Source organism: Taurulus bubalis, assembly GCF_910589615.1.
Source record: "Taurulus bubalis genome assembly, chromosome: 20".
Lineage (NCBI taxonomy): Eukaryota > Metazoa > Chordata > Actinopteri > Perciformes > Cottidae > Taurulus > Taurulus bubalis.
In genome coordinates this window covers 17116883-17137804 of record NC_136608.1, presented here as the reverse complement: position 1 = coordinate 17137804, position 20922 = coordinate 17116883, and the positions used below count along the sequence as shown (strand labels likewise).

The 20922-nt window shown below is 38.4% G+C and overlaps 1 protein-coding gene across 1 annotated transcript; it reads left to right on the top strand.

Annotated features, from left to right (window-relative positions):
• The first annotated feature begins 10138 nt into the window (after positions 1–10138).
• On the top strand, positions 10139–19360 carry LOC306752121 (tetraspanin-8-like). The gene is made up of 9 exons (XM_079235827.1): positions 10139–10263; positions 12344–12400; positions 14047–14166; positions 14278–14352; positions 16306–16401; positions 16565–16687; positions 17050–17082; positions 17174–17257; positions 18013–19360. The coding sequence occupies exons 1-9, from the start codon at positions 10204–10206 to the stop codon at positions 18103–18105; spliced, it is 741 nt and encodes a 246-aa protein (XP_079091953.1). The 5' UTR covers positions 10139–10203; the 3' UTR covers positions 18106–19360.
• Positions 19361–20922: the final 1562 nt, after the last annotated feature.

The window sequence follows — 20922 nt, the reverse complement described above, 5'->3', positions numbered from 1 at the left end:
AGCTGTTAGGTTGATTATTAACGGGTTATTTCAGACGTGCTTCCTTTCGTTCCCCAACATCCCCGGGACAAAAGCGATTAGTTCTCTGTACTTCTGTGTACTTCTGTGTACTTCTGTGTACTTCTGTGTACTCTAGGTGTGAGTTCACACATGAGTCATCATCTTTATCTTCATAAAACACCCACGATAAATTCCTCCGCTCCCAAATGTCAACCGTCTTCATTATTTCTTTTTGGCTCTTTGCAGGTCTGAACAAGGAAACACAAACTAGTATTTATCCTTCACACGTTATTGGTTCTGGACCCGTTTCTGGATACAAAGAGAGAACTCTGCATGTCGCTGCATGAGAGCGATCAGTCAGACCATATACAAAATAAAATGATGGCGTTCTTCCTCATCCTCTGATAGTTGGGGGATTTTTTTGCGAGGGGAGTTTCCACTCTGCAGGTAAACGTGGGACGGGGAATATTTGTTTTATTCCTTTTATATTTGACCCATTTCAAGCAAACAAAAGCAACAGTCATTAAACCTGCTGCGTATTGAAACCAGCACTCAGTGTGTTTGTGGAAAATTAAAAAAAAACACTAATCTTGCTGTTTTGTGGTTGACCTTTCAGAGGAATTCAAACTACTTCTTTCCGCTTCTCTACGAAAAGGTAAAATGCTCAGAGAACCCACAAACCCACAAACAGCCTTCACACCGGATATTTCTCCTTTAGCAGGAAATCATGAACCATGAACAAATACAACTTGTAGCGTTGCTCATAACTAAGGTATTAGTATTAGTGACAGGTACTTTAACAGTACAGTTTTCAGGTACTTATTATTAGTATTTCCAATGTTTTCTACTTTCTACTCCTCTGCATTTATCTGACAACTACAACAACTCGTGACTTTACAGATGAAGAAGATTAAATTAATAAAATGCAACAACACATTGTTAAAGATTAAAGCAGCATTTAATCAAAAATATTTTTGTATATTATATAAATATACATATTTTTTATGAATGCTGCTTTAATATTTAATCTATTTATATAATATATAAGTATATTATATACATATATACATAATATATTTATATATAATATGTTATATTTTTATATACAGTTTATATATATATATATATATATATACTGTATATACATACGACAATAGTAGTAATAGTATATCAGTCGTAGGAGACATTTTACTGCACAACCAGTACATTTCTGGTAAATGACCTCTAGATCACCCGATCACCAAGTCGTTATTTTATGGTTCTCCTGTTTGCGACAAAATCCCTTTCTTGTGTAACACCTGTCGAACTGTAGATTTCAATTTGAGTGAAGTGAAGGTAAATCTGGTGCAGACTCAAAAGGAAACCTAAGTCGTGTGAAGAGAAACTGCCGCCTGCCAGTTCACACAGCTGCGGTTGTGGAGGGAAGACATGTTTTCAAGTGTTTGTTCTCATGCGCAACTCGATGCCTCAGAGGTTGTTGTTTTCACACGTCTGGAACAGTTTAGACGGCTTCATTCACCAAACTGTAAAAAACTAACCATGAAGTGCAAAAACATGCATTTAAAAGTGACATGAAGTGAGCTTTTCACACAATGTATCTGATCATTTATTTATCAACTGATGATTAGCTGCATTCTCTCTCCTGACCACCAGGGGGCGACTCCTCTGGTTGTATAGAAGTATATGCTTCATGTGTTAAAGCTGCATTCTCTCTCCTGACCACCATGGGGTGACTCCTCTGGTTGTATAGAAGTATATGCTTCATGTGTTAAAGCTGCATTCTCTCTCCTGACCACCAGGGGGTGACTCCTCTGGTTGTATAGAAGTATATGCTTCATGTGTTAAAGCTGCATTCTCTCTCCTGACCACCAGGGGGTGACTCCTCTGGTTGTATAGAAGTCTATATAAATGACTATAATGACTACTTCTCTCTTGATGTATTCCCTCAGTAAACATTGTAAACATGAGTTTATGTCTCAATCTCTAGTTTCAAGTCTTCTTCAATACAGCATGATGTTCATTTAGTAAATTCATTGGTAGCATTCTGAAACCTCCTACAGGTGTTTTGGTTCAACCTATTGACCGTAAATGCCCCCGAACGCAGTGCATTATGGGATGGCGATCGCTAATGAACGTTAACGACCGTGCTAACGAGCATGCAAACGAGGAAATAAACCCCCGGCTCGGCGGAGACGGAAAGCAGAGGAGCAGCCGGCGGTAAACGAGTCAGAGCTAATGCGATTGCAGCTATCGGTCATCTGCGGGTCAGGCCGACAGGGTGGACATTACACAGCTACACAACAGATCCTGCCACACACAAAGACACACACCCTCAAATCCTCCTGATCACGCCGAGCGATACGGCTCAGGGACGGGAAGTCTGGCGGAAACACCCGGAGACGAAAGAAGACGATACATTACCCAACCAGAAGCTACGTTGAAGTTTAGGCTCAGCCTCTATTTTCTTACGTGGCTCACGTCTGTCGCGACGTACAGCTCAGATGACAGGCGTTTCGGACAGCCAATGAAATTGTCTAAAAAACGGGACCAATCAAGAGGGGGTGGGGATGATCCCAACAGGCTTCAGCTTCACCAGAACAAACTTCTGCTCATAGATCCTCAGTCTGTCGTTGAATCAGCATAAAAATGCATTTATACTTCATTTTCATTTTCTGTGTCAGCAATACTGGTAGTATATATGAATAGTACCTCTATGAGTTTGCAAGACTATAAGCCTTTTTAATAGGTATATAGTATATATATCATGAATATTTTCAATCTCAAAATGGAAAAACGCCTAGACATTTCATTAGAAGAACATGTGTAAAATATTCATTTTCTGTGATATTGTTATAAATTTTTTACTTAGACTAGAAAAGGCTTCATGCTATGGTCCCATTGTGTTTTCCAGTCCATAAGTCACATTTATAGTCATCTACAGGCATCTATTTACAAAGAAATGTTCAGGCGGAAATAAAAACCTTATACTTTAGTGTGTTCAAACTTATATAACTCAGTGTCAGCAGCACTTAGTGATTCTGACTATTGGACCAAGACCATGTATTTACTCTAATAGTTCAAGAACAGCTTGCTATTTACTTTGGGTTTACCTGGATAGGCGTTTTTCGTCAAATATTACAGGAATGGTAATATTGTTAATTTTTTTGTACTACAAGTTTTCATGAGATTGTATTCGTAAATATGAAAATTAGACGTCATCTCATTAAATGTGTTGTAATTTCCAAACATTTTCGTAATAGAAATGTGAAAATTGCATGAAGCCAGGTCTTTTTTACAGAGATGATTTAGAATATGTCTTTCTCTCTCAATTAATCAGAAAATACTGTTAACAGCCACACAAAAAACAACATTTGTATTAATAAATGTAGTATCAATGAGGCTCTGAATCGTAGAAACCTTCAGAATATATTTAGCAATGAAAGTGTCAAGTTTGATGGATGTAAATCCCGCGTACACAGAAGTACTGTTTTTGAACTGCTTTTGTTCTGGCGTTTTGGCCGTCGCCATCTTGCTTTTTTGCAACCAGTAAACAGGAAGTGACCATATTTGTACTGAGGAGGATTGACGTAGAGGTTTTCTAAAGGGACCCTTGTGATATGGAAACATTACCGCATTAGTCCACAAGGGGCGCCAGAAACAACATAACACTAAAGTTCCTTGTTGTAACTTTAAGATGATAAAACATAACCTTAAACTCAATTAAATTTTACGATTCTACTTTCTTGTTTGTGTTTTGGTTCCATTTCCATTTGTTTTTAAGACATGAACCCATAAAAAAAAATACTTTTTGATGGTTTTATACACCGGATTTGAAGGTTTTCCGCAGCTGCAGCAGCGCTGGTGGAGCTCAGGTTCTATCTACGTCGTGATGAAGGTGGAACGTCCAGTTTAAGGAAAGCTGGCCTCTCTTATCAGCGTCGCTGTCATTTCTGAAGCACCGACGACTGAACTCTGTGAGGAGACTGCTGGTGTCTGTCGCCAGAGCAGCGAAACACATTCCTACACTTATCGATGCCCGAAATACATGCTGTGTGGTGATGGCCACAGAAGCCTCTGTCCGTATTCTGAGCTAATTAAGCTAAAAGTTGCTTAATTTGCACGACAACATTAATGTTCAGTGTCAAGAAACCTACGTGACTGCGATCAATACGAGCCACGAAACCTGCGTGACAGAGAAAGGATAGAGAAGCAATGCCGGAAGGTCATCGGTTCAATGCCCCGGACTGGCAAAAATAAATCTGAGTGGAAAAAGGTTAAAAAAAAAGCAAAAGCAGCGCTGGCTCCTCCCTGTTTAACACCACTGTCAAAAGGCCTGGACCCCGACCCCTCCTGTGGAGCGGGAGACCAGATTGTGGCCGTTCCCATTGCTTCCACGTGTGAATGTGATCAGGAGAGAGGGAGAGAGAGAGAGACTCTCAGGAAAATTCAGGGAAAAGCTTGAGAATGACCGTCCTCCAGCTGCCGTGGGAATACCCCCAACTGAAGCCTCAACGGGAAACATTAAGTGGCTCTGGTCACATGGGGCGACCAGAAGCTCTGGAGCACAGACCAGTGAAAGCACCAGTAACCAGCATGACAGACCAGTCAAAGCACCAGTAACCAGCCGACGTGGACTCAAACGAGCCGATAAAAAACAACCTATTTTTAGGCCCTTTCTTCGAAAATGTCAAACCCAAACTAAAAAGGGTGTATCTCTGCAACCACTAGGGATATTTGAATAATGTTGGTTTTAATAAAAGGTACACATGTGAGATTTTGTTCAGATGTGTAAATATCAGTCTATATGTTACTGGTTAAGAGTAAATGAAGATGACACATACAAAATGAAAAGGTTTCAGGTCCGCCTATAAAAAAAATCACTTTCAGGATGATTATTTCTTTGAAATGATGCAGCTGTAAGGTCCAACTCTAACCCAAATCATAGCTCAATATGTGAACATTCACTAACCCAAATCATAGCTCAATATGTGAACATTCTCTAACCCAAATCATAGCTCAATATGTGAACATTCTCTAACCCAGGGGTCTCAAACTCGCGGCCCGCGGGCCAATTGCGGCCCGCTAGCCGATATTTTGTGGCCCCCTACTTGACATCAAAGTTTAGTGTTAGTGCGGCCGACGCGTTTTTCTGAGGTCCGCGCGCGCGGCCCGTAAGATAACGTTTACTGGACGTTTCTATTAATAGCTCCGTGAAAAAACGGAGTAGAAAAAAGATTCAGATGCTGCTAGATGCGCCAAAGTCCGGAGGTTCCGCCCAACTTCTCTGTGTGATCATACGTGCCTCTCATAGGAGCTCACAGCCTGAGGCGTCTGTGTCGAGCTCCACCTTTCACCTGATTTGTTGATTCAGGTGTCAGTCGACATTTTGTGTGAAACTACCCAATGAACACTCAGGAAATCCCTAAGGACCCACCCACCCACATACGCTGCAAAGATACACTGTTTTTTATTCAGACAGACAACACACTACCACCTGAGAAAAAAAGACCTTTTGGTGTTCTAAAAGATCAACACTGTCCACAGAGAGACGGCAGCTCTGCTCCGCTCAGCTGTTCAGTTTTACTCTGCGCTAGACACACGACCATGCGCTGGTTAAGAGTACACAGTACACACATACATACACATACATAGTACATATGTTGTTCTGAAAACTGTTCTTGAAAAAACGAAACTGAAACATGCACATTGTGTAAACATTGTAAATAGTTTGTTTTTTTATAGAACATATTTTGACTCAAATATATAGTAAATATTTTTGTTTGAAAACAAAAACTGTTGTAATATTAATGTTTCATGTGCACACACCCCATGAAGCTTGATCTGTAGTATGAAGTCATTTCTCAGTCCCGAGTCTGTTGCAAATGGATCTTATTGACTTGCAGTGCAACAGAGATCTAAAAGCTAAATTCAGAGGCACAAGGAAAACCAGACATGATGGACCATTTCTGAGAGAATTGCCTCCATCCTTCCCTGAGCTGACAAAAGTGATCAGTCGGGTCATGTACCTTTTTGGAAGCACACATCTGTGAGAAACCTTTCTTGACTATGAACTTTAATAAATGCAAGTACAGGTCCAGGCTTAGTGATGCCCATCGTGAAGCTGTACTCAGGGTTTCACTGTGACCTGGATCAGGGTTTCACTGTGACCTGGATGAGGGTTTCACTGTGACCTGGATCAGGGTCAATGTGGCTCAGCTGTGTGAGCAGAAGCGCTGCCAGGTGTCTGGCAAGAAATAGAATAAAGTACAAATGTATTCTGGTTTTGCATTTGTTGGTTCGATGCAGTTTCAATAAGTTATTTTAAAAAATAAAATATATTTGCACTGTTAAATATTATTATAAAAATGTATAGAAACTGCTGGACGAAAATATGTTATGAATGTAAAAAAAAATGTTGCGCTTTCTGTGTGGCCCTCCGGTGAGATCACAATACCAGTGGTGGCCCCAAGCCAAATTGAGTTTGAGACCCCTGCTCTAACCCAAATCATAGCTCAATATGTGAACATTCTCTAACCCAAATCATAGCTCAATATGTGAACATTCTCTAACCCAAATCATAGCTCAATATGTGAACATTCTCTAACCCAAATCATAACACAATATGTGAACATTCTCTAACCCAAATCATAGCTCAATATGTGAACATTCTCTCTGCAAAGGTTGACTTTGATAAAGTGAAGCAGAACAAAGTTAGAGAGGGTTTAGAACAGAGAACATTCAGGCGAGGTCTCCAACATTTGCATTGGGGCACATTTGCACACATCTGTGACATTTAAATTTTCTCATGTACCAAACCATATATTTCACTTGTATATTACTTATGGTGTTTAATACATCCAAATACAGCAGTTTGGGTTTTTTTTCTTCATAAAATAAGCTATGATTTACAGTTTTATATAACAATCGCTCAGTCTGCCCCCCGTTTCAAAAGCAAGAAGTCCAACCACATCCGTTCCATTTCCACCATTCTACTTTGTTCAACCTCGTGTTCAGACACTGAGGTGTGATGAGCGTCTAGACAAGGCAAGTTCATTTGTAGAGCACATTTCAACAACGAGGCGATTCAAAGTGCTTCACATAAAACCATTAAAAACATCAAAACACAATGCAGATTTAAAAACAGTTAAGAAAATATTAAAACAGTCAAAAAGCAAAATAAAAATAAAAGTTGAATAAAAGTTGCAGTGCAGTTAAAGAAATAAAATGCAGTAGTAAGATGCAGCAGTTGAATCTGGTTCAATTAAAGGCAACAGCAAACAAAAGTCTTCAATCTAGACTTAAAGGAGCAGTTGATTGAGAGCACGGTTTCCTCATAGCAAGAGGGACGCGGGTTCGATCCCCGGTCTGGGCGGTCCTTCTGTGTGGAGTTTAAACCTTCTCCCCGTGGCAGTGAGGGTTCCCTCCGGGTTCTCCGGTTCCTCCCACAGTCCAAAGACATGCAGCTCAGGTTACCTGGAGACTCTAAACTGGTCTGTGTCTCTCTATGAGCTCTGAGATAGACTGGACCAGGTGAACCCCGTCCAGGTGAACTCTGTCCAGGTAAACCCTCTAGACCAGGTGAACTCTGTCCAGGTAAACCCTCTAGTCCAGGTGAACTCTCTAGACCAGGTGAACTCTATCCAGGTAAACCAACCTGTCCTTCACCCAATGTCAGCTGGGATCGGTTCCAGCGCCCCCGACCCTGAATATGATAAGCAGTTTGGATAATGGATTCTTTTTGGTGACGTTTACTCTCCGTATCTCCAAAAGTATTCATTCATAAACCACGAAACAGCTTCAAGCGGTTCATCGTACCGGTTCTTGTTTGGCACACATATACACACACATGCACACACACACACACACACACACACACACACACACACACACACACACACACACGTGGGCGTGGCCTCCTCCATCAGAAGTGTAGTACTTCATAGATCTAGAGCAGTTAGAGAAGACAAACACTTCCCTGCATTGGAGTCTTCTATCACCTCTGTTTGTCCCTGCTCTGTTATTATTATTATTTTAATAACACACACACACACACACACACACACACACACACACACACACACACACACACACACACACACACACACACACCAAATCTCTAAACCAAAGTAAAGTCTTAAAGTCACCAAAAGTTACCATTACGTAATGCCTCATTAGCATATTCAAACACAACATTTCATAAAACTTGTAACACAATAAATCCTCTTAACGTCAGTGATGAAGTGGTGAAGTTTCATGGTGAAATATAACTTTACTCTTTCTTTATTCCTACATATACTCTGAGGGTTCATGCAGAGGGTTTGTTCTCACCGCATTCATAACCTCATTTATAACATTTATTCATAAAAACATGCAGGATTCTTGTTATTTTTTTAGGCTGTTGACGTTGTTTTCTGCTTCACTGCCACCTGGTTTCTTTTCACCACAATCTTTCTAAAACAAGCAGTTTTGTTTCCTTTAACTAAACTGAACCTCGACCACAGATCCAGGGACTGATGTCGCTTCTTCTTCTGGTCCTAGATCTCAAAACACGGCGCCGTTGATCCTGTTTTGGTTCAGTCCCACTCACAAGAAATAGTCCCCAACAAATGCACTATTTGTTTCATGAAACTAGGTTTTAGGAAACAACTTCTTTTTTAATAATATGAAACTATGTCTTTGTATATTTCAAGAAAGAGGGAAAAAGTATAAAGACAGACGAAGACATTGTTTTGTGGGATTTATTAGCAGAAATAAAAATACCCAATATCGGCAGCTTTATCTTTTTTAAGCCATCGTTAAATGAGATCTTCTCCACAGAAAATCTTCAGCGCTTCCGCAGTCTGTCCTGAACTTCATGAGCAATAATTCTGACTTTCAAACGCTACACAATGTTTTTAATTACTTCTAATAATCAAACGTCTTATTGAGGATGACGAACAAACAAAAAAGGAACATCCTGAAGTAGAAAAATAAAACAACAACTTTTAAGATCAAACGAAGAAAGTAAAATATACTTTAAAGTATGTGACGGGTGTGTGAAAGCCAGGGGCGTCGTTAGGCCTGTTTGTTTTTTTTACAGTAAACTACACTAAGGAGTTTATCTCATATAAACTACACCAAGGAGTTTATCTCATATAAACTACACCAAGGAGTTTATCTCATATAAACTACACCAAGGAGTTTATCTCACAGTAAACTACACCAAGGAGTTTATCTCATATAAACTACACCAAGGAGTTTATCTCACAGTAAACTACACCAAAGAGTTTGCAAATGAAAGGGAGTACTGTAGTGGGCTATGTTAACACTAAGCTAGCTATTTTTGTGCATTTCTTGTATCTGCCCTTTGCTTCCTGGATCTAGTCCCATAGTGTTTTCTCTGTGCATTGCAATCCTAGTTTGATTTGATTATAGTGAATGTGTTGGGTGCTTCCACTTCAGCCCATCATACAATATTTATATATTTCCATAATCAAGATGTATTTGAAATGTATTTTTTTGTTCATGTTTTTTTCTTCTATTGAATGGTATATTTGATACTGAACTAGTTCATCTTTATGTCAGTGATAGTGTCCAAATGAGCGTAAAATATCACTGGTTTGTAGAAACTACACAGACAACAAAATAGATGTAAATGTTGATCAAAATCTTATTCCCTTCTGCTCAAAGTAAAAGAAGTAAACAACTCAAAAGTTGACACTGTCAGGTCCGTTCTCCATCCATTGGATTTGGGAGTGACGCGGATATGAAAGCTAGTTTATCCGTCTTTCCTTTACAAGCAGGAAAAGTATTTCTCTCTCGTTATTTGAGAAAAGTTCATATTTGTGTTCACTATGACCCTGGAGTTCAGTCTCTTGTGTTATCACATACTGAATGGATGCAAGCACGACTACAGAGCAAAACCACTCTCTTTCTGACTGAACCAATCTATGAACTGTGTGAAACAATGGAGATCTGCGGCCCCAAATGGGCACCAAAAAAATTTGGGGCCTGCACACATACCAGTGCCCTAGGGGCTCAGCCCCCCCTTTCCTTGAATCCTAGAAGCGCCCCTGGTGAAGTGAATACTTTTGTCTGCAGATGAGTTCTGTGTGCCGCAGCTCTGGGATCAGATGACTTTATCTGTCGCTCTGCGCTGCTCGTCCTCACTGAAGCTCATCGCAGGTCACAGCTTCATCTCCAAAGACCAGACCAACACTGAAGATGGGGAAAATTAACGGATGCCTAAAATGCCTCTTTGTCTTCTTCAATGTGATATATGCAGTAAGTAAAAAAAACCTTTATGATCATTCTGCGTGGATTTTATGTTTCAAAAAAGTTACAAATAAGAAAAATAAAGAGTCTAAAGGAGAAAATCCACAAAAATAAGAAACTGCGTAGTTTTTAATTTGTTTTCTTCTTTTTTATCTAATTTCATATGTTCACAAATAGAGAGGGGTTTTAATTGGGTTGAAAAGTTGGTTAATTCTTTATTTTTTCAGCTTTTACAAAAAGAAAAAAAACACATTAAACACAGATTTGCAAGAGAAAGAAAATCTACTTTTTGGGTTTATTATCAAAGTTTCTAAACGACTACACGACTAATACATAATTTTTTTGCAGCTTTTACTAATCAATAAATTGGGTGGAAAACATGCATTATGTAAACAAACACATTAAACACAGATGAAAGAAGAAAAATATACTTTTGGGGTTTATTATCAATGTTTCTATATGACTAATACATGTAACATGTACAGTGAAGATGTACAACATCAATCAGAAGTGTAGAACAACACAACAAACAATCCACAGGTCTGTTTCATATCTCCGGCTCAGTGAGGACTCACTTCCAGTAACTTGTGAAAGAGGAAATGCCAGAGCCGGAGTCGGGTTTCAGTTCACGGGCCGCCTTTCATTCCTCATACGTTTGATTCTTTTCTGGTGCAGAGACATGTTTTCATCTGCGAGGAGGCGGAGTTTGAAGACTCTGTTTTCAATTCTAGGCCATAAAAAATAGCATAAAGAACATAACTTTTTGTCCGGTCTGTTTCATATCTCCGGCTCAGTGAGGACTCACTTCCAGTAACTTGTGAAAGAGGAAATCCCAGAGCCGGAGTCGGGTTTCAGTTCACGGGCCGCCTTTCATTCCTCATATGTTTGATTCTTTTCTGGTGCAGAGACATGTTTTCATCTGCGAGGAGGCGGAGTTTGAAGACTCTGTTTTCAATTCTAGGCCATAAAAAATAGCATAAAGAACATAACTTTTTGTCCGATATAAACTTAAACATTTTGAAATGTGTGAAAGGGAAGTACATATTAAGTTGGCTCAAGAATCTATCAAATTAAATGATAAATGTTCTTTAAAATGTGTTTTTTTAAAACCCCCACATACCTTTCTTCTGTATTACCCCACAGGGGCTAATTGTGATTTCCTGCCTCCAGATATCGACTTTTTCATCATTTTGTTTATTTAGATCAAATTATATATATTCGATTGTGTTTGTTTTAACATTAGATAATTGGCAATATTGCCTACAATAAAATGGTGCATAAGAAACCCACAGATGCTGACACGATGTCCAGATTGAGACGTTTGGAGTGTTTCGTCATCAGAGTTCAGTGTTCAGAGTCTCTGCCGCCCTCTAGCGGCTCAAAGCAGGAATGACAGAAACTGAAATAAAATAAAAAAACACATGTAGAAATGATCAAGATAGTAAACAATGGATTGAAGTTGGAGAAAAAAAATAATCTTTATTGTTATGCCTTTAAATTCCTGTGATAGTTGAAACTAAACACATTTTCCATTTTTAAAATCTTAAAAAAACTGTTCTTGAGTATTTTCATATTATCCATTTCTCTTCCAGTAAAACCAAAATTACTTCTTGATGACTCGTCTTGAACTCTGGGGGTTAAACTTTTTTTCTTTCTTTTTTTTTTTTTATAAATGTACAATTTAAAGTCTTGCTATTCCCCCTTAAATAAACGGTAAAGTGGTTCTGAAACTTTTTCTGTCAGTGCTTCTTTGGAAGTGAATAAATACAATAAATATTAAACCAATATTAAAACAAAGTTAAACAAACAACCAGAGTCTGTAAACATTAGACGGTCCAGCAGTGTTTACGTTCCTGTATTAGAAACTTAAATGCCTAAACATTTTTCTCCGATTTTGCTTTTATTCAGTCATAAATGTTCTACTTTCTTCTACATTGTTTACTTCATATTTCACCCACTCTTTTTTTTAATTTTTTTTTTTTAAGAATCAATATTTTTTTTTTGGCTCCTTCAGCCTCCATACTCTGAGCTTTAATTCTGTTCAAGCACAAATGTGTATCAATAACTTACTAATGTGACTTTTCTTCAGATCCTCGGATGTGTGCTGACGTACGGGCTGCTAAAGATCACCGGCTACAGCCAGCAGGTAAACAACAACTACTAGCAATGCCAAATCACAGTGAACATATACGCTAACCATTTAACCATGTCAATGAAAAACATCAGATCACACAAGCTGTAAACACCCAGATTAGCAGCTCTATTGGGAGAATTGGTAAAATGATGTCGCAATCTGTCCGTTAGAAACATCCATCGCAGTTTCCAGACTCACAGACTTGTTGCACACAGTTGTCATGCACAATATTACCGTTATTTAACAATGTAGTCTGTAAAATGTAAAGTGCTTTCATGTCTTTAGGGTTAGCGTGTAGCTGGAGCTAGCAGCCAGTTAGCTCAGCTTAGCATAAAGACAGGAAGCAGGCACATACAGCTCGGGTTACACCATCTGCATACCGGCACATCTGACGCTTTATCATATGTTTGTTTCTCAGGGTTTACTGAGGTTGAACTATTTCTTGGCATCAACATTTCCTCGGTTCTATACGACAACGCGTCCCTTCTGTCGGGAAAACATAAACACCAGCAGGCTGAAGAATATCAGAAGCCAAACCAGAAGTGGGGTCGTTGAAATCAGTCAGATGAATTACTGCTCGCTGCCAAACGTTTACAACTTACCGGACGTCTCTTGGCAGAAGGAGCGGCAGATTTACCGAAACTCGACAACAAAATCAACAGTTGAAACAGTTTAAAGTTGTGGGAGGATAGAAGGTTAAAGGGTTTGTTTGTGTTGATTATTGTAAAAACGACAACACAAAAACAGGATTCTGAACGGTATTGTTTAAACAACCCTGAGGTTTTATGACTAGACCAACAAGAGCTGGTTTGTGAAAATAAAGACTGATTCGGTTACCCAGGACAATCTGAAGATACAAAGCGCCTGTTTCTAAATGTTTACGCCAAGTGCAGGTGAAGGATTCAGAGTTATATAGTCAGTTATATAGTCTAAAAACATTGGCTATGGTTGAGACTTTGGGAAACATATCCTTTCTCAGATGTAAACCACCTGCCTCATTTACTAGTTTAAAATTATAAATAAAGAAAACTTTTTACCATCAGATGAAAAATACCCAAATGATGTGTTATGGGTGACAAACTTCCACTCACTTTTCTCAAATAGAACAAAACAATATTTGTCATCGCTGGTAGATGTATTTACTTTAATGAGGCTCAATGTGGTGCTTAAAGTAAAGAATGAAACAAGCTAAATGTAATTGTTAAAAGCTTTTGTTTGTCAAAACATTTTGAAAATACTATGTGCATTACCGTCTTTGTTATAATTCACTTTCATGTAAAGGAAATTGTTTTGCATGTATGCATGGATTTTGTAGAAACAATGTTTATTATGGGCTTTTTTCCCATCGTGGTTGGAGAACAAGCGGTTTCAAAGCTAAGCTAGCCTGGCTAAGTAGGTTAGCTTTCACGGACACAAACAAAATATTGATTCCTCCTCAGTAAATACAACATACAGGCTCACTTCATTTGAAAGTTAAGGAAACGTCCAGGGACGATATAAAATAGATACGCAGAACTTACAGATTCACACTTTGTTATTTTATTCATAAGTCAAATGTAGAATAATGCCACCCTGATTATGAAATCCACTGCCACGGATTACATTTTTTTATTAATCCAATGTTTGTGTTGTTTTGTTGTCCTGTCATGGCGGAGCAGATATCAATGGTTGGAGGCCCGAGCCTGGCTTGGGGTTGGGTGTTCGCCATCGGCGTCCTCGGCATCTCCTGCTTGGGAATCTACGCAGGAATCTCGGAGAAAGGACTCATCATCAAAATAGTACGCACACAATGTCAAACTCATCAAAATAATATGTTTTTCGTTTGCTGTTCATTCAAGCCACAATCAGCTAAACAAGACATCTCTTTGAATGTTGTTTACTTTTTTCAGTTTGCAGGCTTCATGGTGGCTGGAATGGTCGTCATGATGATCATTGGCATCATTGTGGTTGTCGAAAGAAACCAGGTCATCTTTTTATCTAACTACCCACCTATTAATCCATTGAGATGGAAATGTTCGTCTCCCTTTTCTTGATCGGTTCTCGTGAGCTAAAGTTCTATAACTACCTTGAAGATAAGGTTTTCTCTCTATCTACCTTTTTTGCTATAATATTCTCTCTATCTACCTTAATGCTATAATATTCTCTCTATCTACCTTAATGCTATAACATTCTCTCTATCTACCTTAATGCTATAATATTCTCTCTATCTACCTTAATGCTATAACATTCTCTCTATCTACCTTCATGCTAACGTTCTCTCTATCTACCTTCATGCTATAATATTCTCTCTATCTACCTTCATGCTATAATATTCTCTCTATCTACCTTCATGCTATAATATTCTCTCTATCTACCTTTTTTGCTATAATATTCTCTCTATCTACCTTCATGCTATAACATTCTCTCTATCTACCTTTTTTGCTATAATATTCTCTCTATCTACCTTCATGCTATAACATTCTCTCTATCTATCTTTTTTGCTATAATATTCTCTCTATCTACCTTCATGCTAACATTCTCTCTATCTACCTTCATGTTAACGTTCTCTCTATCTACCTTCATGCTATAACGTTCACTCTATCTACCTTCATGCTAACATTCTCTCTATCTACCTTCATGCTAACGTTCTCTCTATCTACCTTCATGCTATAACGTTCTCTCTATCTACCTTCATGCTATAATATTCTCTCTATCTACCTTCATGCTATAACGTTATCTCTATCTACCTTAATGCTATAACATTCACTCTATCTACCTTCATGCTATAACGTTCACTCTATCTACCTTAATGCTATAACGTTCTCTCTATCTACCTTCATGCTAACATTCTCTCTATCTACCTTCATGCTATAACGTTATCTCTATCTACCTTCATGCTATAATGTTCTCTCTATCTACCTTAATGCTAACATTCTCTCTATCTACCTTAATGCTAACATTCTCTCTATCTACCTTAATGCTATAACGTTCACTCTATCTACCTTCATGCTAACATTCTCTCTATCTACCTTCATGCTAACGTTCTCTCTATCTACCTTCATGCTATAACGTTCTCTCTATCTACCTTCATGCTATAATGTTCTCTCTATCTACCTTCATGCTAACGTTCTCTCTATCTACCTTCATGCTATAACGTTCTCTCTATCTACCTTAATGCTAACGTTCTCTCTATCTACCTTCATGCTATAACGTTCTCTCTATCTACCTTCATGCTATAATGTTCTCTCTATCTACCTTCATGCTAACGTTCTCTCTATCTACCTTCATGCTATAACGTTCTCTCTATCTACCTTAATGCTAACGTTCTCTCTATCTACCTTCATGCTATAACGTTCTCTCTATCTACCTTCATGCTATAATGTTCTCTCTATCTACCTTAATGCTAACGTTCTCTCTATCTACCTTAATGCTAACGTTCTCTCTATCTACCTTAATGCTATTACGTTCTCTCTATCTACCTTCATGCTATAACGTTCTCTCTATCTACCTTCATGCTATAACGTTCTCTCTATCTACCTTAATGCTAACGTTCTCTCTATCTACCTTAATGCTAACGTTCTCTCTATCTACCTTAATACTAACGTTCTCTCTATCTACCTTAATGCTAACGTTCTCTCTATCTACCTTCATGCTATAACGTTCTCTCTATCTAGCTTAATGCTAACGTTCTCTCTATCTACCTTAATGCTAACGTTCTCTCTATCTACCTTCATGCTATTACGTTCTCTCTATCTACCTTTGTGCTATAACGTTCTCTCTATCTACCTTAATGCTATAATATAATATAATATAATTACTTTATTTCTTCTTTACGCTTAAGTCTTTTGATGCTAACATATATTGTGTTGTGTCTGTCTTCCATGAGGCTTAGTTCTCTTTGTGTCCTGATGCTAATAATGTTCCCTCTGTCCTTGTAGATCAAAGAACAATTTGACAGCGCCTCTTCTGAGTTGGCAGAATCCTTAATGGCAAACGATGAAATAAGAGCGGAGCTTGAGGAGCTACAGAGAACTGTAATGTTGTCTTTGTACTATTAAAACCTTAACAGTGCAGTCTAACTTAAGCATACTGGCCTTTTTTTTTACACTTGAGAGTTTTTCATGATAACATTACAGTCTCTTTGAACTTGCATTCCTTCAATCAGCCAGGAACTCTCTCTCTCTCCCGTGGTTGCAGACTAAGTGCTGTGGAGTGGTGAGCTATAAGGACTGGGGTGGCAACATCCCCGACAGCTGTAGTTGCGGCTCTGGATATGGATCATCTTACAATTTGGGATCTGGATGTAAAGCCAGACCTCAGGTTGGTTTTCGTAAAATTAAACTGTAAGATCGGGTGTGTAAAAAAGCTTGAGTTCATGTGCAAAAGTAAATGCTACTTTTTCCTTTCTAAATTTACCAAAAGTTGTTGATGAAGATACTCAGCCCTCTAAATTCCCGGAAAAAAACCTGGGGTTACTTTCTGAATGAAATATGAACAGCGTTTGAAAAATGATAAAATGTTTAGAAGTTACAGGAAATACTGGAATGACTAACGGGTCAGTTAGCGTCAATCAAACTAGTCTGTATGATGTGTTGTGCAATCCAGTGAACAAGTATTTATAGTTGTGTCAAATACATACTTGTCTTTTATTATTCATATCTTGCTATTGTTTTTTATTGCAGGGAACCAGCGGCCCAAGCCAAATCTATAGTCAGGTATTCAATCAATCAACCAATTAACCAATCAAGGCCCGATCAAGGCCCGATGTTTCCTCATAATGACCTTCCTCCATCTCTTCTGTTGCAGACATGCGGTGATTTCATCTATTCGTATGTGCACCTGATGTTCCAGGGCTGCATGGCCTTTTGCTTTGGATTGGCTGTCACAGCTGTAAGCACCGCCTTAATTGAGCTTTACTTGCTTCAGCTCCTCTCATTGGTGGGACAAAGTTATTGTTTTGAAGGTCAAGGAATCGCGTAAAAAAGGAAGTCTCAAGCGAAATGCAAGTTCTAAACTTTGCATTTCTACCTTTATTCGTTACCACCCTCAATGACAAAAGAGCCAACGTTGTATTAAGGCCAATAGTTAATTGATTTTAAGAGATACGTTACCTTGCTGACTGTGCCGATGGCTCCTCCTCCTCCATAATGCTCTCGTTAGCTAATGATAGTGTTAGCCACAGCTCACCTCAAAAGTGTTGAGTTCAGTGGCAAAGAATCAGCTTTTGGATTAATGTGGTTATCTTGCACAATATTTCGGGGGATCAGGAAGAGTTTTTGGGTTTGGTTACTTTCAAAAGTAATGACATAAGAAAAGTTTCTGGTTCCGTGTTAGCTTGGTGAGCTAATGCTCAGAAAACCTATGTTGTGAAACATTCAGGATCTCAGTAAAAACATAAAAATCCTCATTTACAGTGGGAGGAAACACTTCCAGTGTATTTTTGTTTGAAGACTATTAGAACCAGCTAATACACCAAAGATATGCTTACAATAAACCAAAGAAAAAGTCAGATATTTCATTCTTAACAGTTGTTGTAAGCTGAGAATTGGACGGGCTGCTTGCGTAATGTCTTTTACTTCTGAATTCAAGGTTGTGCACCTGCTCTGGTCACCTGTCTGTCTCTAACTGAGAACCCGTCTTTACAGCTGTTTGGCCTGCTGATCTCCATCCTGATGATCCACCAGGTCAGACGTCACGACGGCACCGCTGGATTCCCCATTGCCATGAAGGGCTTCTAAGAGAAACCCCTCCGACCCTTTAACCTCTGCACTGTACCAGGAGGACTCAGTGGTCAATACACAACCTCTTCTTCCTCTTCTTCTTCACTTTTCTAATGTAATTTACTGCTTTTTAAGAGAGCGACAGGAGAGACATTCTGCAGGAAGATTACATTCAAGAAGGTGTCTTTACTTCCAGCTTTATATAATAGAGACTATTGCTTGAATAGAAAACATTTATATTTTTGTGGGTTTTTTGTATCTCTGTTTTTGTTACTCGTGGTTTGCAGTATTATACCATGTCTTTTGTAACAGAGACGTATCGCAGTATAGAAGCAGTCTCCCTTCACCACGTCTGACTGTACAGCTTTATTAACCCAGGGGGGTCGTAACAACCAGTGACTTTAAGAAAAGTTTGAAAAATTCTCTTATTTTCCATGTTAAGCCCCGAGTTAAGTTCCTCGCTGCAGAAATCAGCAGTGTTCCTATTACTTTAATTCAACCAGAATCTGCACATTGACAAGAACGTTCAAGAGAAAAGTCACCAACACACACTGTAAAACGTAACCCTAACCCTAACCCTTTACTTGAACAAAGTCAGGAAACCTCAAAATGTAAAGTAGCTCAATAATTTTAAGTTCTTAAAGCTGAAAATAACTGAGTTCATGCAACTCATGCAATTGCAGTAAATATTAGTATAGTTAACGCAAAATTATTAATTAGATCAACTATAAATTGTAATTTAAGGAACTGAGTGAAGTTAACTTAAAATCATTAACTATGTTGACAATATGTCCCTCCTCACTCATTCTTTTAAATAAAGGTTACTTGAGATGATACATTTAATAATTAGTGTTCTTTACCAAGTTTCATCAACGAATGAGTTAAGTTCACTGTTTTTTTTTTACAGTGCACCTCCCTGGGTTAAAAAGATCTGGTCAGAAGTAAATTCAAGCTGTCAGCTGTATTTGTTTATGTGAAAACATTTTTTATATTTTTCAATGCATATGTGTTTAACTGTATGAAGTGCTTCAGTCGTGGAAAAGCAGAACACTTCAGAGAACCTCTGCCGTGAACTGAAAACGTGTTTCCACGTGAAATGCTAAAATGGCAAATCCTGACATTTTCATAATCCCAGAACAGAACAGGTAACGTTGGGGGAATTGAACTCCCGGCAACACTTGAAGCACTGAAACCCTAAATTAGAACACGAGTTTAGTAGGAAAATCCTCTGTGTCGCTACGATTGTTAAAATAATAAAATGGGATTAAATCTCGTGCAGAGTTTTATTCAAAGGCATGATGATGAACTCTTTGGGGACCTTTTTATATCAGGTCACAAGGTACAAATCAAGTAAAAAACATGGTATGTTTTTTACTTGCTTTTAACATAAAAATCAGGACTACAATAATATATAATCCTCATGTATAACCTTGAGTTGAGAGGGAAGCTTTTTAGAAGATGATAAGCTTGAGATCGAGAGGCGGACGCAGGTTGCATGCTGGGAAACGCACTGATCGGCTCTTATTTATGACAGCAAACAATGTAATCGTAATATTTAACGCTGGATTGTTGGCTGGTCGCCTCATGTGGTGCAATGAAGGTTTAATCTAAAAATATAAATTGTGTGATTAATCATAATAAAGCTTATTTATGTCAAAATATCGTAAGGCAGACGTAAGAAGAACAAAATGATACAATGCCAGATACAGATATATATCCCACATAAAAATATATACCCGTGGAAAAGTCACAGTACACAGCTATCATTTCACAGTTATGTGACAATAAAACTGCAAATGTAATTTACTGTGAATTTACAGTCAAGCTAATTTACAGTGTGCCATTTCATTCTATCGTTTTATTCTTTTTATGTGAGCCTTGTTAAACCTTCATTGCTCCACATGAGACTAATAGCTGACAGTCTCGTGTTAAATATTGCAATCACATCGTTTAATGACTCTACGACACGTGGTGCCCGTTGTCAAAGCTACGAGTCCATCAGCTCTCAGTTTGGTGCTTTAAGAACAAATACTGTGCTCTTGTATGTGCTCTATTCATTATTAAAAATACTCAATCAAAGACACACTTCACACAGATACTCTTAACATATAGAGCTATGTTATATATTAAGTATAGCAAATAGCAAATATAGTTAGGATAAGAAAATACAACTTTTTTGCAAAATATATATATATATATTTGTTTCCTTTTCTGTGCACTATCATAAACCAATATGCCAGTAACACACATATGAACTTATTATATATGTTCCCAAGGGTTTTCTGTATGTTATACCTTTTTAAATGATTCAAATAGGCCTTGTGGTTGAGGAGATAATCAGAATTGTGTACGGGTATATTAACCATTCAGATTTTGGGAAAACAGGGCTTGATGCCATGAGGTTCAAATATGTATCCTTGTGAGTAAACAAACACAGAAATTAATGCATTTCAAAAGAGTTAACTTATCAGAAATATGAAATTATAAACTCAATAAATCACCAGAACACCACCAGTCACGTCCATGAAGATTTAAAGAGGAACTTGGAGCAAGAAAGCTGCGATTTTTGCTCTTTTTCGTTGGCAAATCTCTGCAGCCTGGTTCCTAAATCTGGTGGAAGGCCTGAAACCACCAGAGCGTAGCCGCTGACACAGCAGATTCATGCCCAATGTCCAATAAGAGAGCACACACACTGTACATGTAGGGTCCATGTGTCCGGATACTTTGGGCCTCGGCAGAGTGACCCAGCAGCCACTAGGTGGCAGTGCGCACCAGAGAACATGTGCAGAGGAACAGTTTATCTCCACAGGCCGTACTGGTGTGAATGAACTGGGG